We start from the raw sequence: 26,339 nt of genomic DNA, 5'->3' as shown, positions 1-26,339 counted from the left end.
ACTATTAAATATGTATTATTTTATAATATATAGTAATGGTGCCTAATTTAGAGATAAATAGTCTAGTACATGAAAATGCCCTTGGAATACAAAATATTAAAGTTATATTAATACATATTATTGAAGTGATATTATTGAAACAAAATACAGTAGGCTACAGGTGAGGAATACCAAGATGCCAAAAGCCTCTAAGTCCGTCTAAAGTTTTTTTTATTTAATATTAACATTTTTACCAGGCTCCTAGGTTTCTCCCTAGGCCTACCGGCATTGGACTGAGGTTGGGATTAGTGAGTTTGAAGTTGAAAGTATTTGATGAGTAGGCCTATAGGCTATATGTGCGGAGAGCATTCACTCAATATTAGCCTATTATCTCATTTTTGACAGAGGTGGCTTTTAGAGGCTTTTGCATCGGAGGTCTTCAGTTGTACTTTTTGACTTGTGCGCCGTGTTTTTAAAACGCTAAAAGAAGTTTAACCAGAGATGGTCTTATTATTGTTTTTACTTTTTTTTTTATTTCAGTGCCCTGCATCTCGCGATTTTAAGCGTAAAATAAAAGCTGTTCTGTGTTAACGGCCAGTTATTCTGCAATCTGTATGATTGCTGGACAAAAATAAAAGGTGATAGATGTATGATAAATAGCCTAACTATTAACGGTTTACAGTGGCTTCATCAGAACTAGACAAACTGTACCGGAGACTACAACAAAGACATCTTATATTTTGACAAATTCATGCCTGACCACAAACTCTTTGCACTCGGTTAATATTATTCAGCACTGACAAGATGGTAAGAAATGTCCTCGGGGGACGAACGTAACTCTACAACACATCTGTGTAGTTCTCTCTACGTCCACTAGGTGGCTTTAGGTGTCAATGAATCCGGGGAATAACCTCAATGTGAAAACAACAGAATAACAGCCTCCGCTTGATGCATGACATTTAGAAATTACATAATAAATTGCCTAAACCACAGTGAAAGCTCAGGTACAACATACGTAGATATCACTATTATTATTGAACTCTTCCATTCATAATAACAGAAAAAGAATGTGTCCAGTGAAGTGAAAGCGTACACAATGTAAGAATAGATCTCAGTACTCGTGAGTGGTTCAAAAAAAGAGGGGATACACTGATGTAATAATCCTTCATAAAGTTTTGGGAACAATCTGTTTCCATGTTTGATAGTGTTGTTTCTGTTACCTAATAACTAAATTACCCTCTAATATTCTTTTAGACATACAGTTCACAGTTGGGTTCTGTCATGGCACTGAATGAAAAGGGATTAAGCCATCGAGTGGAATGCAGAAACATAAAAAAGGAATTAGATTTCCTGCTGTTTAAGAGAGTGCACCATTCTGGTTGAGCGGGTTACACAAGAGCCATACAAAACCTCCATGTTAGACATTTAATGCCTCCAGAGGCACTTATCATATCAGGGTGAGGATGTGCTTTAGACATAATGCTAGTGCTAATTTGTTATTTATGGACATTTTATAAGTTTTATTAACTTTATCATTGGTCCTTATTCTGTATGTATACAGTCTCCCCCAAAAGTATTTAACCTGCACATAAAATTGACTGCATTAGATAACAAACATCAAACCATAACAGAATGTTTTGGCGCATAACAGAATTAATCTTGTGTCCAAATTGAGGTATAGTGGTAAATATCAAATGAGAAAGAGAAAAACAAAAACAATCTGTCTGGTGTAATGTGAGAAATGTGATGTAGGAATATCCTTTTTATAGTTCAAAAACAATGAGATCTCTTATTCCAAGACACTCTGTGATATCCAGCTTGTTTGTCCAATCAATGGCCAGCAAAGTCCACATCATTCAGCAGTAGCTCTCGGAAAACATGGTTGTGCCCTCTGCGGCACACTGGGGTAACGCTGGCACATCCAACCCGTTCAGAACCTGTTTTCGGGCAGAGATGTAGCAGTACGCCTTGCCTTTCTTTGCTCCAGGATGGTAGTGTTGTTGAACATTCAGGTGGGCGTCTGTTGGTGTTGGGTCTGAGCACAGTTGGCAGCCACTGTCCAGAGGGCACTCTGGAGAGCAGGCTGGGTCATGGTGGCACACAGGACTGGCACCTCCCTGCTGTGTGTTGCTACCTGTATTACGCTGGTCATCCAAAATGCTTATTCCCAATCTCCATCGCTGCCATTTCTTTTTGATTTCTGACTGTACCTGAAATCAAAGACATGATAGGTAAAATAGCAGTTATGTGAATATATATAGCATAGGATAGCAGGGTTATTATCGTTAACAAAAAAAATTAACATTTTTTAAATTTAAAACATTAACTTAAATAAAAATGATAAAATTAGATAAAAAATGATACAATTATTTCAGCTATTTGAGCATTCATAATTTTCATTTAGCTGAAGTACTAAAATACATTTTGTAAAATTAAAATGTTATAGACATAGAACAATAAAAAACAATTAATAAAAATGACAAAAAACAAAAATTACTAAAATGTAAAAATTAAATTGAAAACATAATATATAAAAATAAAATCTAATTAACAAACTATAATAGCATATTCAATGATAATAAAATACCACTAATTATACAGTTTTTTAGTTAATTTTATTTAAAGGGGTCATATAATGGTACATGCACTTTTACAAGTTGATTGTACTGAAGTGTGTGTTGGCAGTGCCTGTACACAACCATCATAAAATGATAAAAATCCATCCAGTGTTTTTTTTTTTGTAATCCTCTTATATGTTTTCCCCTCTCTCAAATCAAGCCGTTCGACCTTGTGACGTCACACGGTCGGACGCCCCTCCCACGATTGTCTTTCAACACAGACCCGCCCTCGCTCGTGAGCGAGCTGTCAATCATAGTCCGCGCATCATTGTTGATACGCTGGAGCACTGTCTATGAGCAGAATGGCGTCTAAGCGATTGTGGTGTTCTGTTCTTGGGTGTAATAAGGAACACAGCATCATTTTAATGTTCCTAAATCCAAACCACTGAAGACGCAGTGGCTGAGTTTTGTTCTCAAAGGGAATATTCCCCACGATCAGCATCAATGCTTTCATGTTTGCGCGAATCATTTCACACACCAGACTGCTTTACAAACGAGATCAGTATAAAGCTGGTTTTGCTAAGAAGCTGCTCCTGAAAAAAGGATCGGTACCAACTATTCGTGTTCCTGCTGCACCTCCAGAAGAAGAAGTGAGTGCAACGTTTTATTAACCTTTATATTAATCTTTATATTAATCTTTGCAAATCGCTAGCACGCTTCACGATGAATGCGGCTGTTTACACTCAGTGTACATTACGGCATGTTTTCTATGTACAACGTTCTCAATAAAATTCATAATCCCACATTTATAATGATCAACACGTTATGGTTATTATGTTATTGTGTTACAACCGGTGTATGCACAGAACAGAGGGGCGGGGTGAGCAAAGCTCATTATCATTTAAAGACACATGCACTTAAATGGCGTGCTGAAAACAGCTGTTTTTGACCAGGTAAAATTAGTGTTTTCTTACAATACTAATGAGAATTTTTAATTAAAGTATATTACAAACTTTTAATTTAGACCCTAAAGAATCATATTAGCTTGTACAAAAATGGCATTATATGACCCCTTTAAATACATCGAGTATACATTAAAAATATGACACTGTACAGTATAGAAAAAATATATACCTCTTTATTGACAAAGCAGTATAGTATGGCCACCAGAAAACCCTGTGGGGCAACAGCAACAAATGTGTCAAAATGCATTAACTGTAAGGATATACACTACATTAAAATAGTGCATGGAAAACAAAAAAGTAAGTACACGATGATCTAGGCCATGTTGTGACACGGTCTGTCTCGCTTGATCCCCTTAGTTGTACCTGAAAGGAATTGAAGAAGAGTTCAAAGAACAGGTTGACATTGCGAAGTACGCCCTCAGTCTGTTCCTCTGTCATCACAGCAAACACCACCTCATGAATCCCTAACAGGGGAATGAGGGTCAGCGTGGACTTGGCTAACCTGAGGGACCAAGAATAGTAGACGCAGATTATTCAAAAACACAATCCGGCCCACCTCGCTTCAAAATGCCATCAACTTTTCTTTTTTTGTTGTGATCACATTGTTTCAGATTAAAAAAAAAAAAAAATCAAAACCTTTTAGGTTTTATAAATGTTTGAAGAGAGATTTCATAAATTGACAATAGTGAGGCACTGTGGGTGAATTAAGATTCTAATAAGCCTCCATCATTATTACCAATACATATGCTTGTTATATTTCAATACACGTTTTATTCCACTATGGATAAGCAGGATTTAAGCTTAAAGGCTAGAAATACATTCTCTGCTGGGAAAAGAACAGCTCCCTAAAAATATGCTGCCATCAAGGCTGACATTTGAAGAAGAGGATGAAACATTCTTCAAAATGGTTGAAACATCAAAAGCTTGCTAAGGCACTTTATGTGACACAGTTCCAGTTACATAACAGAAATGCCGGCTACAAGGAAAAACCAACAGATCAGGTTGTTTTAAACAGCAAATTTGAGCAAAAAACAAACAAAAAACAGACTAACAGATACTGATGAACATAAATTAATTTGTGAAAATAATTTGAAATAACAAGACAAATTCTTACCTAAATTTATAATCTGTATATCTCATCTGATGTGCTTTTAATTTGGAGATGAGGATCTGAATAATCCTTATAAATATGAAAAAGTTCACCTGCAAAATATGATTATTTATATATAAATAATTACATGTGGAATGCTCAATGTAAAGGCACACAAAACTTCTCATTCTGGAGAATGCAGAAAACTGCATAAATTATCCCAACTGAGTGTGACGGATCCATTCAAACCAAGCCACAATAATTTCGGAGTGCAGAAAAACATTTCCTCAACACAATCTCAAGAGTGCTCTAGACCAGTGGTTCCCAAACCTGTCCTGAAGGACCCCCAACATGGCACGTTTTCTTTGTCTCCCTAATCAAACACACCTGATTCAACTCATCAGCTCATTATCACATGGGTTAATGAGCTGATGAGTTGAATATGGTGTGTTTGATTAGGGAGACAAAAAAAACGAGCAGTGTTGGGGGTCCTTCAGGACAGGTTTGGGAACCACTGCTCTAGACTAATGAGTCATCCATGTATAATGCAAGAGTGACTGGCTATTTAACTGGTTATTCATATGGTGTATTCCAGGGTAGTGTTGCAACAGCCATTCGTAAATTCGTTCTTAAATTGGAACGTAAAGTCCACACTAGAGGCTTATTAACTAGCTAGTTTGTAACTAACTCTGTACTCTATTCGGTTGCACCATTTGTTTATAAGCTAATAGGTCGTAAGCTCTCCATAAAGTAATGCGTAGTCACATAATGTGACATTTACCCTCAATGATCCAATAGCAGCCTTCAAATACGCAAGTTGTGAATAACATTATGAATAATAATATTTTTTTATATGTAAATAACATTCAGAAACTGAATTTGAAATTTGAAAATTACATTCATGACATTATATTATTTTAAATGCACAACATGGGCCGATGCATATAGAGGAGAGCATTAGGACAGGTTCTTGTTGAAGAGCCTCTAACAAAGTAATCTGCACATAATGTTCTCTCTCTTAAATATAAGTATGTGTAAATGTCAGCATTATCATACAGTATATGTCTAAAGAATTGAAGTCTGTTGGGTAAAATAAAAGCTTTTTTGATGCAGTTCAGTCAGTCTGCTATTTTATTCTGACCATTACTCCCGATGGGAGACTTCCGTAAATATTTAGTTAATACGTAGAGCTATGCTTTAACTGAGTTGGTGCAATGGTGGAACACAAAAATATTTAGGTTAATAAGTGCGCAAGTTGTAACAGTGACCATTTACGTCAAGTTGTCTGCTACAACTTATGCATAGCTGGTACAACCGGCCCCAGATGACTCAGAACTTGGAATTCTCTCACCTCCCACACAAAAATAACCACTGGAACATAGGTCAGAAATCCTACTAGTAAAGACGCAGCAGATCTTTCAGCCCTGACTATGATGAGAAGCACCATTTGTTGTCATTTCCAAGATGGTAGAAAGTAATGCAATGTTCCAATAGTTGAAAATTTCAAGTTCTGAGTTATCTGGAACACAGGTCGGAATTGGGAAATTTCCAGTATTCAGTAGAAATAAAAGATCTGTAAGCACATATACTGTAAGCATATGTGAATGACTATAAATACAATCAGAGAACAAATTCAAATTTTAGACAAAATGAGATAAATATGGAGGAAAACTCACTAAAATTGCCAAAAGGATTGGCGTTCGGATGATCCACCAATATGCCATATTTTCGTTGATCTCCCAGCACCTTGAGAAATGTGTAGGGACATTTGTAATGCTTAACCAAAGTTGCTCTTAATCTTTAACCAAATGAAAGCAAGCTGTTGCATCAAGACTTCTGGCACATCTTACCTAGTGTTCTCATACAAGTAACGAACAACTATCCAAGGCACCACAAAGAGCACAGGCGTTCCTGTCAGAAAACAAGCAAGACACCTGCCTCACATTTGTACATCTACATTAGCATTTAATTTGTACTTTCTTTAAAAAAAAATGTTTTTGATTTAATTGTGGTAATTGTTCAAACTCATTCCATGTATGGAAATGTATGCATTCAAATTATATATATATATATATATATACAGTATATATACAGTATATATATATATATATATATATATATATATATATATATATATTTAATGTTTTTATAAATGGGTTTTATAAATGTATTAAATGTATTCCACTTATTTTCATGACAATTGTTCCACAAAAAGAGTAGAATGAGTTTGTTACACACCCCAGCCGATGAAGAGGTACACACAGAAGTAACTGTTCTCTGAGAAGACCATCAGCACCAGCAGGTTGTGAAGATATAGACCTTCTACCAGTAGCCAATAGTAGTTGGCCCCAACACAATACTGCATCAGGACCTGAGCCACACGGCAGCCTGACATCACCTGTGGGAGTTTAATGTGGGTTTACTGGATCAAAAAATGTACTTTAATAATTTTGTAGAAGGAGTGTTTCCTCAGAGGCAAAATTGGATGAAAATAAATCCACAGTACAAAGATAAAACAATCCAAATATTACAAAATATGAAATTAAAAAGTGTATAAATCACAATTTTTTCTAAAATGACACTGTCCAACAATGGCACCAGCGGTTAAAGTTACAGCGGGATGCAACGTCTTTCTTGGTTCCCCTCAGCTCAATGACTTTTAACAGACCCCCCTAAAGTGAGCCATGGGTTTGGTGAGTTTAACTGAAAATGAATGGGGAAAAAGTCATGTGAGAGGAGACAGTGCTTCCATTGTGCTTTGATTGGCCTATTACCATGTTCATACTATACAATCTGGATTCATAAATAGGTCTGGACAGTTAAATAATGGTGTTAATGGGAAGCCTGATTATAAGTATACAACCCTAATACATGGATATCTCGCTTTACAACACATCAAAAACAAACTTAAAATGACATGATAACATGATCTTTAATTTTTTTAGTGAGCAATCAGCTTGGTGGAAACCCTTGGTAGGCTACATCTCTGACTGTGGCCAGTGTTTATTGATCTTTGATGATCAGTATTTTGATGACTGATGATACAATAATAAGTTTATTAAAAGACTATAAAAAAAATAAAACAGACATGAAATCTGAAATTTATCTAAACTTATTTAGTTTTATTTTGTGATAAATTTAAAGATGCTTAAAAAACACTAACTTAATTAGATTTATACGTTTAATAAATAGAACATTAATTACAATGTTAATATAAAAATACAAAATAGAATAGTATAAGCAATGTTTATTTACAATGCAAAACATTAAGTGTAACTATAACATGAATTTACATTTGATTAAAAAATACTGAGGACTTTGCCTCCTCATTCCAGAACAGCAACTGTTTTGCAGCGTGTAATTACTGTAATGTAATTGAGTCAGTACTGTATTTCTGCTTACCTCTTCACTCAGAACGATTGAAACATCTTTGTTGTCCCTGAACTCTGGAGCGTCTTTCATGAGAAGCGCGTCTCTCGTGAGGATGGACACAGCTCGCAGGATAAATGAGGCAAACAGGTTGGTGTGGATGTAATTACGTGTGCAACGCAGCTTCCTGCAATATTACACACAAACACATTATGGCTTTTCACACTTGAAATACTTAACCCTGGGTCAGTATAAACCCTGGGTGAACAGATCTTGCTTCACTTTTCAGACTGATCATTAATCCTAGGTACTCATAAACTGATGTTTCACACTGTAAATTCTTGATTCCTGGATTAACGTTCTTTTTTGGAGTGTCAGTGTCATTGGGCGAACAGCACGCAACATGTTTACATTAAGGCTCTTGCTTTTATGTCTTTTTATTCATCATATTGCAGGATGATGAATTAGGCCAACAGCTTTATATTGGTTTTTTGTTTTTTTTCTTCTTCTGCATGCCATGTTCTGCTCACTTTTCTGGAGGAAAGCGGTCACTCACCTGAATATGAGAAGTATGACGAGGGCTAAAGACAGGCTGGTCAGGGACAGAGAGTAACCAACTGTGTACATCACCCTGAAATAGGCCAGGATCATCATCTGATTCTCCTGTGAAGACAGCGTGAAAGAATAGCACTACACAGACATAAGGCAATTTAATTCATGCGACTATTCTGAAAGAAAAACCTTCTCAAATGTCTCGTGTGGGATATGAAGGCAAAGCTTCAGAGAAATTCAGACATTTTTCTAACTCTGCCATACTGACAACTACTGAAAGCTGCCTTAGGCAGAGTGTAATGACATCTTTATATTCATGAATCACACTAGCGAGTAATAGCCAATAACTCTGGAAAATAACTCTGCGAGCAGGAGATAAAGTCTCCTTCGCCAGTAAGAAATGAGAGCAGAGCTCTGCAAATGACACTAGTGGAACTGCTTTCCAAGTGCTTTGGTTCATGAAATTACAGAACCGCATAACAATTCACACAGAGAGTTTCCTATTTTACATAAATTCCCCATACACCACAAATCAAACTGGTTTCTTTCACTGAGAGCTTTTTCACTGAGAGCTCAGTCGTTTTGAACAACAACATGTACTCGCTAGTGAGATCCATGAAAATAAAGATGTCATTACTCTCTGCCTGAGGCGGCTTTCAATGGCTGTCAGCATGGCGGAATTTAAGAATTGACTCCCTTTCAATTCATGAATTGGAATTTTAATCAACTGGCACCACAGGAAGTTAAATTGGAATTTGAACTTGGATGACAGTAAGTGGAATTTACTGAAATGCAACTCGCATTCAACAAAGCCACAAGACTAATTTAATTGGTCCAGGATCATTTAAATAATTACATGATTTATTTGACTGATTATGCCTATTTATTTCCTGATCTGCAGATATTTTTCTTTAACCAAGTTCAACAAGATTTTAACTTTATCAAAATGATTTAAAAAAATATATATAAAATGAATAATATAAAGCATATATTAGGGAAGCCATATACTTCTATATTCGAACATTTTAATTATCTCACCCATAGGGCATATCCATTTAAAAGTTTGGGGTCAGAATTGTTTATGAAGGAAATTTGTTTTCAACAAAAACATGTATTCAGCAAGGATGCATTAAATTGATTTAAAAGTAATACAATTTTTGATTTCAAATAAATGACTTTGAATTTTCTATTCAGAAAAGAATCCTGAAAAAACACAACTGCTTTCAACATTGATAATGATAAGAAATGTTTCTTGAGCAACAAATCAGCATATTGATGATTTCTGAAGGGTCATGTGAAGACTGGAGAAAATTGATAAAGACTGGAAAATTCAGCTTTGCCATCACAGGAATAAACTGACATTTTAAAATATATTAAAATAGACAACAGTTATTTTAAATAGTTTAAATTATATTTAACAATATTACTGTTTTTTTATCAAATAAATGCAGCCTTGGTGAGCAGAAGAAAAAATGTTTTTCTTACGGAAACATTACATAGAAGGAAAATGCAATCTGCTAAAAACCTCAGGACCACTCACAAACCCTATACAGTTGTGTTCAGAATTAATGGCACCCCTGGTAAATATAATCAAAACTGGCAAAACCACAACCGTATACATGTAAATTCATTTTAGGTGATATACATGTCTCTTTACCTGTGCTATCTGCTGGCTGCCATCTGCATTGCATTGTGAGTGGTCTCTCCATGTACGGCTGTGGTTGACAGTGAGCCACTGGCCATCTGGACCACATTCCCGTGACACAAACCCATTACGCACTAAAGAGGACAGTAATGCATAACAGGTCTTCTTTTACTCCAAACATGTCTAGTATTGGAGTCTTCTATGAACCTTTTTTATTGATTGAGTGCATGGAAATGACAACCAACAGCATAATTTATGGTAGTCACTCATTCTTATGTTAGTATGTTCTAAATCTGTCTTATGATTTTTACCTGGCAGAAGATAAAATGAGTTTAAGATAAACAATAAAAATAATATTTTCACAAACAAATAGTAAGCTTTAAGATCCTCTTTTTAAAATGAATATGGTGAATTGCATGACATTTATGAAGCAATTATATTTTATTTTTTTCTATGCCAACAGGCACTATTATTGGCAGTGGTACCTTGATCATACCAAGGCAGATACCAGGGGCACGGCACTTTCACCGTTGTGTTGGGAACTCCATCTGTCCAACAAGCGTACATATCAAACATGCTTTTGCAAAACAAACCTAATGGAGAAAATAGAGTTAATGTGAATATAAAGGTGTTCCAGAGAGGTTTAATAACTTTATATACTCCTGCCAGAGCTTATTTCATATATTGTATATCTAATTGTTGCATTCCATGTTAGAAGTATAACTAAAATGATCCTCATTGACACTCCTTATGCAAGCAACATTTATATGGCAAGAAATATTCACGACAAACATTTAGAGTGGTTAGTGTGTGTCTGTGTGTTTACTTCTCTTTATATACATAATAAATCTCAACTAGCTGTTTTCCAATGTTGATACAGAAACGCACACACACACACACACACACACACACACACACACACACACACACACACACGGGAAGAGCTAATGCCTACCCGAAGGTGCGGGTTGTGAGCTTATCTTCAAGATGCATTCGTTCCGATACCTGTTCCATTCCTGCACTGTGTCCTTCACCGTCTTCCCACTCACACTCTGAAATAACACATGACACCATGAGGTTGCAACTTTCTTAAAACTAAATCAAAATTGGCCTTATTTACTGTCTTAATACATGTTTCTGGTCTTATTGTCCACAACGCTGCATGCAAGAAATTCTGACAGTTTTCCATGTTTTTTGCCTTGCAATTAAAATGAACAGAAAAATGTACAAAAAAAAAAAATGGTACAAAAAAGTACACAAAAGCACTATAAGGCCATGTGTCCACCAAAGATTTTTCAATGAGAGCGCCCCATGTTTGAAAACGACAGCAGCGTGACAAAGCGCTGAGCGTCTATTTCATGCTGACCGCTTGGCTTTTTTTTCGTCTGGTTGCCGAGAGTTGAAAAATGTTAAACACTGGGTAAAACGCAGCGCTCATCACTGTCACTTTTTACCCAGCCATTCAATCACAATGGAAGGGCAGGACAAACACCACACTGATCAACCGCCCTCTCTTGCTATGTGGTTCAGCCATATCTTCATCCAAATCAAGCGACAGAGCAAGTACTTTACATTGTGTCAACATTTTTATATTCAGAAACAAACTATCTGCGAAATCAGAAACTAGTAACATTTCTGCGGATTTTCCATAGCGCAATCGAGCAGCTGGCTAAAAATACTTTGGTGGACACACAGCCTAAAAGTAATATAAGTAGGCCTATAGTATTGCAGGCCATATGAGAGCTTTATGGAAAACACACACTTGTATTAATGGATTTTTAGGAACTATTCCTTCAAAATGAACATTTAGAAATGCTGAGAGTTGGCAACAAGCTATTAGTTTTTGCTGCAAAATGTATATGTTGATCAATACCTCAGCTCTGCACAAGATGGACAGAGTGAGGAGGAAGATGGTGGAGGTGCTCTTCATCACTGAAACAGGTACCAGGGTCCAGACATCTTAGAGCTGGGCCCTCATCCAACCAGAACCAGAGCAGGCCATTCTTTCAGACCTGTACGCCACCAGCTGCGCCCTTCAGGACCGAAACATTTAGCAGAGAATTAATAACCAGATGGCTTCAAGCTCTTGAACTTCCAATCTCTGTCTGTCTATACTTTATGTGGTCTTATTAAATCCTTAACACATGAAAGTACTCCTACTTTAGGAAAGTAAAACCTACTTTAACTTCAACCTGAATACTGCTCGATTCTTTCCTTCCCCTCACATCTACATATACTGTATGTACTCCAGTCTTTATACAAATTTACAGTCATTATACAGAAACAGAAATCTGCCTATTAAAATTAATTAAATACATGAATACATAATTTTAATAATTAAAACACTGTTAAATGTAATCTTGTACAAATCTCAATATAAATATGAACATTATATGTATTTGTACATATTTTAGTTATTTAAATTTATAGAATTAGTATAGAACTTGAAAATAGTATAAAATTTATTATTAATAATTATCCGTTTATTAGACCATCCCAACTAAAATATGTCTGCAGAAACAGAATTAAATACAGAAACAAACTATAAAAAATGCATAAAAGATTAAAATAACCATTTAAGTTTAGTCAGAATTGGTTGACTGAGTAGGTTGCCCTTCAGCAGTCAATTTAATCCAGACGCTGTTGCTAAATCTCAACTTAAATCGATAATGGTTCGAGGAGGAAGGTCATTTGATCTCCAAAAGAACACTTGACTGAAGTCTCTTCAAGCGTGCCCGAAAGGAGGAAACAGTATGCTTAATCGAGATGATGTGTAAATAAATGAGTGTCCTGCTAAATCATGTATGATCAAGTAGGTGTTGAATAATTTAGTTGTTTTTGTGCTAAACAGGCTGGAAAGTGCTGAGGGTATAAACACAACACACATGGAGGACTTAGAGAAGGAAATTCCGGAAGAGGACGTCCATGTAGTCACTCTAATCACATTGCTAGGGGAATAGAAACAGTTTACACCATCTCTTTCCCTTGAACTTCACCTGTAATTTCAATAATTCAACAAAAAGGGGACAACTTTGACCTTGAGTGCAGTCTGTAGAGTCTTAATGCTTGAGCTGATAATTATGATTATATAATTAGTTTAGTTCATTACATAAACATGGAAAATGGTAATATTTTCTTTAAAAAGTTTCCCTAAATAGTGGTACACTGAAGCAGTAGTTTTCAACTGATTTTGTTATTAAAAAAAAAACTAATCAAATATTTCATTTTATTTAATTATTTTTTACAAAACTATTTGCATGAAATAAACTGAATAGAACAAATGTTACAGAATAGAACAGAGAACAATTTATTGCAAATATTTTGACACAATCCATATTTAACCATGTTTGTAACCATTTCTCTAACAATTTGTGTCAAAATACAGTAATATCAACAACAAAACATGCAGGAAGTCTTTTCTCCGCCCTTTTAAATGCTGTTGCCTATTTTAGTAAATAGTTGGATTTTATCTTAACTGCATTTAGCATTGTTTTCCCCTGTTGTCTTATGACCAGGACTAGATGTTCGAGTCAACACCTCATTAAAGTATCGTCAGCAGATCTCATCAGCCTTTATTTATGTAATAATTGTGTTGTCATGTTACCATGATCTGGGCACATTTTTAAACAAATAAGTAATTTCTAAATGGGGTGTGCTCCATGACTCTTAGAAAGAGTATGCAATAATTTACTCTGAAGGCCAGAAACCAATTCTGCAATGTTTATATTGCCTCACCTTAAAAGTTCTTTTGATTAATTCAGAGTATACTTAACCCAGGATATCCACTTGTGCCCCAGCCAAAAATATAATTACACAAAACACTGGACACAGGAGAAAACACTCGCCTACCAGTTAAGCTTGACAAGTGTGTTTAGCAGGTATAAAGTGATTTAGTTAACTGAATTAATTTACTTGTAACACACTTGAGCCCTATTTGGACGGGACTAGTCCAAATCTGTTTCACAGACGTACTTTGTGATTTGAATCCTGTCCAAATCTGCCAAGTCTGTGTTTTTCCACATACAACCTCTCTAAAGATTCTAGCGCAAATTACCTACTTTTTTCAGCAAACTCAACAGTCCTATGAGAAATCTAATCTAGAAATTTAAAAGATATATACAATAAAAAATAATAAAAAATTTCAAAAAAAAAAAAAATATATATACAAATGAAATGATATAAGCTTTCTGGACACACAAAAGAATTATGATTTTAGGGCTTCGGGTCATTTTGTCCTGCGAGGGAAGGATTTGTTACAGAATGGGAGGAGAGGATGAGGGTTAAAGTCTGCTCACCAAGGTTGCATTTATTTGATCAAAAATATGGTAAAAACAGTATTATTGTGATGTAATTTATAAATTATTTCTTAAGAATGACATTTATTTTGTAACAATGTAAAATCTTTACTGTCACTTTTGATCAATTCATCCTTGCTGAATTAAATTATTAATTTCTTTAAAAAAAACAGTTGTGCAGAAACATTTGTTTTGAACATTTCTGTTACTTGTATGTTATTGGCAAAAATTCCACCATAGAGTCCATACTGTAAAAAATTATTGTAATTTTAACTGTAAAACACTGTAAAAATGCGACAGTAAAAACCTGTTAATTGGTTAACGGTAAGTTCCCATACAGAGGAAACTGTAATAGATCTAACCTTACATTTTGAGCAATTGTACTGTAAAATAATGCTAAATGTGCCACTTTTGAAAGTAAAAAGAAGAAATCATTTAATAATTTACAGTGAAAAAACATAAACATTCCCAGAATTCCTTTTATGGCACTTCACATTTGTAAATTGTTTTTTATTTTTTTATTAATTATGTTTATTTAAAAAAAAATCTGTTCAGCTAATACTGTACTTTAGGGTTTTATGTTACATTTTGTTTTAAATAAATGTTTATCCCATTATTTTTGTGTTATCATTGTGTTACCATTATGTGTTTTGTGTTTATGTGTATGTGGCGTGCTATAACTGTGCACCTTCTATATTTCAGTATTTACCTCTTGTGGAAAATCTGATTGTGAAAATGTGTTTTTTCTCTTTGCCACCTGTGTTATGTCAATATATGTAAAAAGTACAAAACAGATTTTAGTAGCAGTGTGACCAATTGCTAATTCAGCAGGAAAGGGCTGTTGAATTTACCGGTTTAAATTTAAATCTTTCTTTTTTTCTTCTTTTCTTTACAGTGTGCACATAAAGTAACTTGTGTGACATCAACTATTTCATAGGAGTAAGAATGAGCTTCAATTAGGACCAGACTTTGTCTGTCCATGCAAAACTATGATTAATGTAACCACTATTTTGTAGGGAAACTTTAATGATTGTTTGCTGACATGAGAAATGTCAATGCACTTTAGAATCTGGGTTCTGAATCTGGGATCAGTCCTGCACTTTTCTTAATGCTTGAGAGAAACAGAAATTGAAAAGATTTTTTCAGAGTAATTTAGCTGATGTTTCAGGCAGTCCTGCACTCAGAGACCTTCACACACTAACAGTGTGTCACTAATAGCAAGTGCAACACCAAGTAAACTTTAAAAGCAGCAGCAGCAACATTAATGACGGCTATTTACTTGTTTACACAACTCATCTTCCACCTGCAATCTGACCTTGAATGCACCAGACATCATTTATTACCCAGGTAACTGGACTACGTATCCTACAGTCTACAGGCCATAACCATGTGTGTGTGGATGCATAAAGGAAAAGAAATGATAACGACAGAAGTTCTACGTCTAATTGTAATTGTGAAGTAATCAATTGAAACTATTTACAAATAATACTATATTTTAAAATATGCACACATTCACTCTTATTTGTATGTCTAATAAGTTGAAAATGCAACATTTCTTGTCTTGTCACATTCAGTTATTAGCCTACATGTTTGCATATTTTGATATACAAAACAGCGAAAATATTATATCAAAAAGTAGTTTGCATCACTATATTTTACTGTAGGTGGTTTAACATTTATGTGAACAGTAAGGCCTGCCTTCTTTAATTTGATTGGCCATCTCAGTCAATTTGACGAGTGCTGTTAAACCACTGAGGCAGTGTAGCCTAAAAATGTAACTTTTAAAAAAATGTAGTCATCAAAACAATATACACTTTTAATGAATTTTAAAAGGGTTACATCATACTTCCTTTTTAAAAAAAGTATAGTTAAGTTCAGTTTATTAAGTGTACTTAAGTTCAAGTGTACTAACACAAATCAAAGTAGAAGCTTATAAGTGTACTATTTCAATAGACTACTTGAGTGGGACTAAATTGGCCTAAAAAAGTACACTTTTAAGTATACTTTAAGTGTAAACTAGTTTACAACTACGTGTTTTTGTTTGTACTGCATCTATAATACAAGTGAACTTATACTGTTTAAATATCTGTAGCATATTTTTTAGTTCTCCACAAGAATTTTATTTGATTTTTTAAATAGACAGTCATTGCCAGCATTTTTGATAATTTTCACAAAACTTTCATGGCCCCCAAAATATATGTTGTGTGAATATCTGAACATGATCAAAAGAAATAACAGAGCATCTGCTTTTAAACAACAACAAAAAAAATTTTATTCTAGCATTTTTATCAACACTTGAATGTGGGTAAGTTTCTTTAAAAATAAAATAAAAAAAGCAACATTTTGAACAAAAAGCTATTTGAAAATAGTTTTTGTCAAAGACTTTGACTGGATCAGTTTCAGAACGATGATGAAAACCTAGATATATATAGAAAGATTTCACATTCCAAACATCACTTCCATCAACACCATCAAAGCTTGCGCAGAGGAGGTCGACATTTCATTCAGTGTGACATTAGGCAGTTTTGATTTATATGCTGTTTAATGTTTGATGATTGTGTTACTTTACACGTGCATAAGCAATGCTTCTATCGCTTGTTTCTGCATCTTCACCTGTGTTTTGTAACGTAGATTCCAGAAGATGCGTAATATCGCCCCCTACGGTATAACAGTGAAAAAATGTATTGCTCAAAGGAAAGAATTACATGTACATAGCCTTACAGTCTATGGTGCGTAGATTTGAAGTAAAATCCTATTTACACTACCAGTTGACTACACAAAAATTCAGATAGAGCATATCTGTTTTCTTTATAAATCAAAATTTTTAAACAATATTTTATGAGACAATATGTAAAACTATAAAAAAACATATTTAATAGGCTACTGAATCAAAAGACTAAACACAATTACAAGGCAAGCCAAGTATACTTAGAATACTTAATTATACATTTAAGTATATCTGGATAAAAAGATTGAGAACAAGTATATGCCAAATATACTTAAACTTTTTGTCAGTATAAATCAAGTATTAAGTGTAATTTTAAAGGGATACTTCAGGATTTAGCATTAAGCTTTGTATCAGTAGAAAACCTGTAGTATTTTCGAATTACAATGCTTTCCTCCCTCATATCCCCCTGAGACGAGAGATTTATGTATTTTTTGTCTGGAAAAAATCCTCCGATGACGCAAAAATCGTCATTTTGCGTCACAGGAGGATTTTTTGGCCAGAGGCTAGAGACTACAGCCAGTAGTAGGAGCTGTCCCGCATGTTTTCAACCCGCCCATAGAGGGTGGGATCTCACTCACAGAATGTACAAACAGTGTCAGCCATCTTTTATTTGGAAGCTAAGCTAGCAGGCTCTTGTTCTGTGGAGAAAGCTGAGTAGTAGGAGAAAGCTGAGTAGTAGGGGTTACCATCCTCTTTTTCCCGGACATGTCCGGCCATCGAGATCGTCCAAAATGTCCGGGATTCAGCTTTTGCTTTCTGCGGTCGCCATTCATTGTTTACATGCACATGCACCTTTTGTTTCAATCTAACTGAATTCATTCCGATTGGTGATTCTGAATGTAGTGTTTACATGAACGCTAAACAAGTGATCGGTTGATGTGCGTTTTACCATTGCTAAGAAAATACCCGCTCATCCGTGAGAGATACGAGACCAGTGCGTCTCACAGGTGTCGCTCATCAGTAATCACGCCACCGGCCTCGCGTCGTTCTCCCGCGCCCCTCAGCCTCGTCCTGCTCGCCACAGTAAACATGATGAATGGCAACTGTAGAACGCAAAAGCCGAATCCGGGACATTTTGTGCGATCTCAAAAACCCAGGCAGACTTGTCACGGAGACTCACTAGTAGCTTAGCTTTGTAACTGCTCTCTAACCCGTAGGCGTGGCTTGGGAGTGGCCTCCTAGGGCAGCGAAGCAAGTGCATTCTGGGAGTTGTCTTTTATCCACATGAGCCAAAAATACATTTTCTGGCTTTTCTCATTCTAGAAGGCTCCAAATTCAAAAATAATTTCACATTTCTACTACATAAATGACCCAATTTAAATACACATTCATCTTTCCAGAGGTGAAGTATCCCTTTAAGTATATTTCTAAGTACATAAAAAGTAGACTATAAAAAGTAGACTGAAAAAAGTAGGCTATACTTGCTAATTTTTCATTTAAAAGTATACTAACAGCACACTTGAATAAACTTTATTTTTTGTAAGGGTTACCCTATCAAGAGTGTGCCGCATTGTATTTCTGTCAATTAATGTGCACAAATGCATAATAATGTGAAGTTCACAGTTGATTGCAAAGGGTACTTTTGTTGGTATGGTTCAACCAGCACAGAAATGATAGCCATTGCTTTAGACCCCTGGCTAGTTTAATTTAGATGATGCTTTCTTAGTTCAACAAGCCAGATATATAATTCATCATTTGATGATATAAATCATCAAAGGTCTGTATTGAGTTTGTTGGGTGACTGTTGTTCTCCACTCTGAGGAATGCAGAATGGGCATATTTGGAGATCTATGAAAGCACTGAAACACAGGACCTCCTTGTACTGAATTTAATGGCATACACTCTAGCTGTTAAAAGCAGCTTGTTTAACATTCCTATACTACATCTTTCAAAGCCATCTATGAAGATCAAAAATGGTTTTCCCAAAACCAGTCCCAAAGTTAGAAGGGTCAAAAAGGATAAAAGCGGGGGGTTCCATTAGCTGTATCAGTTTATTTATTTCTACAGGACTGTAATGTATCCTCAGTTAGTGTAATGTTCTTTGTGATTCAGAATGACTCAAATCAAATGTTTTTTGTTTTAAAAACTGGAATTGGCAATAAGTCCACAAATAGTTTAGAATATCAAACTTAAAAAATACGTTTTTAGAATTATTTAAGATAAGATTGTGTATGAGGTTATTTTGTGGACAATTGAAGATTCCTCAATTTAGTGTAAAACAAAAAAAGTTCTGTGGCAATACATATAATAATAGTATAGTGACTTGACTTTATTTGCTATAAAACAATAAATAGTACGTATCCAATCTTATAAGAAAACTTCAATAATTTACGTTTCATTTGAATTTGTAAAAATGTATTCGATTGATTTTTTTTTTTCATAAACCGAACCCTCAGTGGGACGTAAGCAGATCCTACAAAAACAATGTTCATACAAATTCGCCACCAAACTATTTTACCAAAATGTAAAATAATAAGGAATTGCCATGAGAGTGTGTTGGTATAAGTACATTAAGTAGGCTAAGTTACTCCACTGAGACACATCCCAAATGTCCAAGTCCTCCATCCTTATATGCCTCTACTTTTACGCCAAAAACAATAATTTCCAAACTCATCAATTTATGTGCTCCTGAAATTAGTTTGATTTCCTATTATGATTCAGATTAGTATTACAATCTGAATCATAGGAAATCAAACTACTAATTTCAGGAGCACAAAACAAAAATGAGTTTGGAAATGATTGTTTTTGGCCCTATACAAAGGCAAAACGCAGTACTCAAACAAACACTAAAGCAAATAAAAATATATTTAAAGTATATTATATAAAAAATATTATATTTTATAATTACATTTTTTAAAGGGGGGGGGTGAAATGCTCATTTTCACTCAATCTCCTGTTAATCTTGAGTACCTATAGAGTAGTATTGCATCCTTCATATCTCCAAAAAGTCTTTAGTTTTATTATATTTATAAAAGAAAGATAGGCTGTACCGAGTCTTTCCGGAAAAAAACGAGCGGCTGGAGGCGGGCCCTGTGGGCGAAGCTAAAGCTGTGCTAACGCGCCGAGCTAGTAACAACACACAGAGACAATAGAAGCAGTTTTACTCACCGAACCTTTATCATTGTGACTGCTCGATCCTTAAGCATTAGACGATCTGCAAATCCGTCGATCTGGGCTTTGTTTATAAAACAATCATCGTCGAAATGCAGGGAACAAACTGTCTACACAACTCTGTTTATGCTCAGGAAAAACAAACTCCATCCACTGGTGCCTTAACGCCGGGTTCTTTGGGAATCTGTGCAGGGTTGTCTTGCCCTGGCAACCAAAAACACACTTCTTTGGTGACATTGGCTTCCCAAAAGCCAGGCAGGGCGCTTTGATGGCGAACTGCTTTCGCTCTCTTGCTCTGGTCTACGAGTGCGCGCGTGGCCGCGATCTTACCGGAGAAGTGCCCTTAGGACCCATATAAGGAAATTCCGTTACATCTGACGTCACACATACCCATACTCGAAAAAAACTTTCCGAAACTTGTGACAAACCGGAAGGACAATTTTTGGCACAGAAATACTCCTTCAAACGTACAATTTATTTTTTGAAACTTTGTCCATGTTTAGCATGGGAATCCAACTTTTTAACAGTGTAAAAAAACTCAGTATGCATGAAATAGCATTTCACCCCCCCTTTAATTTCCTTTTCTCTCCTTTATCTGCCTTTGTAAGGAAGAACATATAACATCACCTCACAAAATGTTAACTTCACCTTACTTTATTTCAAATTAAATTCTCTCATTTTAAATGAGAAAATTATGTTTCAGATTCTTTTGTGGCATGTTCCTTATTTCTAACTGAGGATATGGTGGAAACTCAGTGATCCAGAACAATCATGTGTCAGATTCATTTCTGGCATGTTCCTTATTTCTAATTGAGGATATGGTGGAAACTCAGTGATCCAGACCAATGCAATATTATTCCATGAAAAACTGCATTGCATTGCACATCCACTCACAACATGTATTGCACAAGAGTAAACAAAACATCATCTGAGAATGTACAGTCTCATAACAACTTTCATTAGTATCTATTTTAGGTAAATGCAAATGCAAGATCCTCCTCTGTAGACCCACAGCTGTATAGGAACATTATTGTATGTTCAGGATCAGTCTAGCATATCCAGATACAAAGCAAGACGATCAGAATAGCACCACTGTACGGAATAAACACTGATGCTGGTATCCAGTGAGAGAAACGTGAACATAAACATTTAAAGACAAGAAAAAAGTAAGGAGCATAAATTCCTTTGCTAGTAAGGAAGGAGATTTGAAAACAGGGTGAATAATCAAATAGAACAAGTGACGTCATGATAAACAGACAATTCTGCAAACCAAATCATGGATACAAATGAAATCCCAATAAATAAATCTCAAAGCAAGCAAGTAAAGCTGGCAGACACAAGTAGGCCTACTGTATGCATGATCTGAAAAAACAATCAATGATAATCTGAGAAACTGAACTCTTGACTGAGTGAGCTGTGAGCATATTAACTGCTTTCACTTTAGAGTGGAAAACTTTCACATGAACACACACATAGTCCTATTAATTATAACGATTATGACAAAGTGTTGAAAAACAGTAGCACTGTGTATTTGTCTGCTCCTTCTGCGGTGCCAAGGCCATCTCCTTTTAACTCAGCTAATATAAATGGGTTCATATTTGCACACAAGAATTACTAACTGTAAAAGTACAATTCATTTTCATTCATTCACTTTTTAAATTTCATATCCCTTGTAATAATTCACACATTATTTTTTTTAATTAACCCATTAGACATTTTAGATAAAACCACATTGCTCTTCAAAGTCAACATTTGCCACATAAGTTTTACTAAATGATTTCAGATGTTACATTTTTAAGTTGCACTGGTTATTTGTAGTGTTTGTTTGTGTGTGTGTGTGTGTGTGTGTGTGTGTGTGATTTTTTTAATTTTAATAGCACATTTTATTGCAATAAAGTCTGTCTTCTTCTTCATCGTTTTATGTTCATCCAAAACCATTGCTGTGTATAAATATTACCACTGAAAATTTGAGAAAGTGTTTATAGTCTACCACAGACATTAATTTGGAGTGGCATCGTTTCCTTGCAGCTGACATATTTAGCTTATATTAAAATAGCCTACATTTGATATATAAAGCCTTATGGACAACATATAGAGCCGGTCAGAGAGAGAACGAGAAGAGTCGTGTTGCCCGCTGTTGAGACATGTTCGTTGGGCTTTTCTCAAGACAACCCCTTTAGTTTCACTTGCACGTCAGTAATTGATTTTAAACTCAAAAAGACTTTAATGGGGGCTGAACGCCAAACAAAACAGATGATGAAATTGATTAATACTATCTAAAATCAAATTATAACCAATTGAATCACACCTATTACATTTATGACCATTTGGTTAAAACTCCCTCAACCGCGTCTAATGGCACAGCACCTTGTTGTTATAAAATAGCCTACACTTATAAGAGCACGGTTACATTAATCCAATAGGCTACGTCAAGCAATGGTAGTTCTTATCTGATTAATAATAATTCATAATCTGCTAAAATACCACAACTCAGACAGAATTAGCCCGACAGTAACTTGTCAAGTCAAGCATATTGACAACCTAAATTCATTTGCAAATGAAAAGCGCGCCGTGGTCAGAACCTGCACAACAGCATGATAATCAATTTACCCATTTGCAGAGAAAATATTTTATCACTCATGCAGGTTAAAAAAAGAGAATCGTTTTAATAAGCTATATATAGTGTCCATAGGCTACTTCATATTAAGAATATAGTTACAGAACATGGTATAGACACACATAACACAATTTCAAAGTATTAAATATTCAACGTCCTACCGTTCAGAGAAACATGTTTTTGGATCATAAGAAATGTTCTTTGAATTCCTTTGGTCGTGTTGAAATGGTGCTGTTAGCCAATCCAATTTCCTTAGTAAATGAGAAAAGTTGTGATGCTCGGCTTCAGGGCGAAATGAATCATTCTAGAAGTCAAAAGTCAGAAGAAATGAAACTGCGCTTCCACACGTTCATCGCATAGACAGTATGAGAGCGCGCGCACAACACAACGTGTGGACGCGCGTCACCTACAAAACACAGTGAGACAGAAGGATGTTCTTTTTCTTTAAAGGGGCAGGAGCTAAATAAAGTCATAATTCATGAGAATGAACTAAATCGGTAGCTTTTGCTAAATTAAACCGACTTAAATCGTGTGAAGGCTGAAATTACAATAAAAGGAATATATATGGCCTATACATGATAAAGAACATACAGTCTAAAATTGCACTGTGGTGTTGAAATGTTTATATTGTAAGAAAACTTTCCTCACAATGGCTCTGCCTTCTGCTTGTTCATCATGCCAAAATGGGTCATCATCTATCATCAGCTATCAATAGCAGCATTCTTGTTCTGCCTTTTGCAAAACAAAAAGCAACCATATTGTTCAGACTATTCAACAGCATTCCAGGTATTAAGCCAAGCAATTATGATAAACAAATTCACACCCTGGACATGAGACAAACTCTTATTTTCTGACATAATATAAACCAACAATAAAAATATATGTTTAAAATACAACTGTTATCATAATGCATTGAAAAAAATAATACATTAACAATACAGTGAGTATAAAAGCAAATTTACTTGATTTAGTCTCTCAGAAATTGATCACAAGTCTTGTAATAGAGTAGCCTATATTTTAGCCTAATATTTTGCCTTTGAATTCATGTAAATCACAAATGACCTTTCCACCAGGCAAAATGTTTTTGTTATGTTTACATTAGCAACTGAAAATCTGCACTTTCATTTTAATCCACAGCACAATTACTGGTGAATTTGGGATGAACGTGTCATCTTAATTATACTTTCTAATTTTAAACAGCATCAGTTGAGTCACTTGGTATAGAAGGTTTGGCATTCTAACCTGTAACCCTGCCTTAACCACAAGGGATTTTGTCTGTTTTTCACACCCAAAGCAATGGCACCAGTAAAGACGATAGATTAAAACACATTACGAAGCAGAGTGATATTAACCAAACCCAGTATGACTCAAATGAATATTGCCAAGATGGAATGTACATCTGTATCAATAGTTCCCAATAAAATTCATCATAAGTTACCTTTTAAGATAAACTACTATTGTTTAATATACTCTCTCTGATGACACGTGGTGCTTTCACAGAGTGTTAAATCACAATTTCATGCAAAAGGTGAAGCTCCAGAACTTAAGCGATTAGTTCAATTTATGAAATTTTACAGTGAAATATTTTTCATTATTTTATGTGTATATTACGAACATTCAAATCTACAGGTGTGAGAAATAATTTGCATGTGCCTGGGAAATTCAACATCATAAACACAAAAAAATGTTTCTTCCTGACAGAGTGAGTGCACACTTCCAAAATCTTATGTAATCTAAAAAGGGCTGTATTAAATAATGTTATATAGCTAAATTAAAATGGGTAGAATGAACCTATATAGAATCTATTCAATGGGGTGAATGTACCATTACAGTTTTGCCTAATGTCTATTGCAACTACAGTCACATTAGCAACGTAAATACATTATAGTCATTAGTACAGTTTAGCAGACACTTTACCAACTTAAAAGCAGAAACTAAAGTCATTTCAAAAACAGGAGAGAAAATATAACTTAAGCCTCAACAATTAACTTAATTTTAAATCCTAAAACTATTCAAATATAATTATGCTCAGATGTTTCAGCAATTCCACAGAACAATGTTTGATGGAGACACTGTCCACCGCAAAACATTACACTTTAATCAACTTATATTTGAGGTAAAGGTACCTCAGTTTTCAGAACCACATTTTGACTTTGACATGCATCATCATAGTCCAACTAGGATGGTTTTTATCTCTTAATATTCCATGAAATTGCCTCTAGAATATTTAGGTAGCTTTAATAAAAATGACAGCACCGGACCCAGACAAATCATTTCAAGACACTTAAACCATTATCAATAGGTTTCATCCAGGCCAATATTACTTGTTCTGCTTCAGTGGCCACTCAATATAAAGAGAAATAGTTTTCATTTAATTATCTGGTTTCACAATAAGCTGAATCATCAAATTGAATTAGCCAATGATCTCAAAACTGTTCAGTTGAGGGGGTAGGTTTTTAAAACAATGTGTGATTGGGACATGATCTGCAGAAAACTATACAGCATGCGCTGTAAAGCTGTACTGCGACATTCAGTTCAAAGGTGCAGTGTAGATTCATTTTGCATACTTTATTTTGTATAATGTACTAAGACTCGAGGTGGACAAATGGTTGACTTTCTACTGTAAGTTAAGTTAGAACAAAGATGACAAAATCAATTTTAAGGTCACAGATAGGAACAAAGTGGTTAATGAGTAATTCAGGATCTCTGGATCTTCAAATCATTTACTTTGTTTAAGGTTAATCTACATGTTAAATGTAGATTAAGAGGCCGACCAGTTGAATTCTGGACATTTATACAGTATTTCTTAAAACATCTGCTCTGACATCCTTAAAAGAATAGTTAGAATAGAAAAATACACCAAAATAAGGTCAGACAAGTTTAAAGTGTCACAAGGCAGGGTGAATGACTGAATGTTCATTATTGGGTGAACAATTGACATAGTGTCCTAGATATGTCAGAAGTAGCAAATCTAAAATTGAAGGGTAAAAAGACTGAATAGTCTGGGATAGGACCAATTGGCTATCCATAAAACCGTGTCGGCCTGTTCACATCAAGATCTATGGTCTAGTGAAGCTCTGTTAAAGCTTGAAGGCATTGTTTTTCAGAAAGATTTTTTGTTATACTGGTTGACACTCTCTTCACATCCTGATAGCGATCAATACTAGAAGTGGAAATATATATATATAGTATACTTTTTTTTTTTTTAACATAGATCTTCTGTGGAAGTCTCAGGACCAAAGAATGTTCTTCCAATCATTGCATTAGGTAAGGATGTCTTAATTACCTGCATGTCAACTTATGTATTTCCATATACCTTCGCACAGACATCACATCATACATCGTCAGCGCATTCCATGACATGAGGTTCAATGCATTGACACAGAGATGTCAACCTGAGACTTACGCTTTCGGAACAGTTCACCAGAGA

General features: G+C 35.1%; 2 protein-coding genes across 2 annotated transcripts in view; both read right to left on the bottom strand.

The window, feature by feature from the left end:
* clip3 (CAP-GLY domain containing linker protein 3) overlaps positions 1-26,339 on the bottom strand; it is a 769,717-nt gene that overhangs the window by 98,627 nt on the left and 644,751 nt on the right. The window lies entirely within an intron of this gene.
* gipr (gastric inhibitory polypeptide receptor) lies at positions 234-23,319 on the bottom strand. Its single transcript, XM_079886025.1, has 14 exons — positions 23,071-23,319; positions 12,032-12,191; positions 11,114-11,210; positions 10,644-10,751; positions 10,171-10,292; positions 8,518-8,624; positions 7,995-8,148; positions 6,831-6,990; positions 6,443-6,503; positions 6,269-6,338; positions 4,617-4,705; positions 3,866-4,004; positions 3,672-3,713; positions 234-2,189 (listed from the first exon to the last, which is right to left on the bottom strand). The coding sequence occupies exons 2-14, from the start codon at positions 12,086-12,088 to the stop codon at positions 1,836-1,838; spliced, it is 1,560 nt and encodes a 519-aa protein (XP_079742151.1). The 5' UTR covers positions 12,089-12,191; positions 23,071-23,319; the 3' UTR covers positions 234-1,835.

Source organism: Squalius cephalus, assembly GCF_949319135.1.
Source record: "Squalius cephalus genome assembly, chromosome: 11".
Taxonomy (NCBI): Eukaryota; Metazoa; Chordata; class Actinopteri; order Cypriniformes; family Leuciscidae; genus Squalius; species Squalius cephalus.
This window is presented reverse-complemented; position numbering and strand designations above follow the sequence as displayed.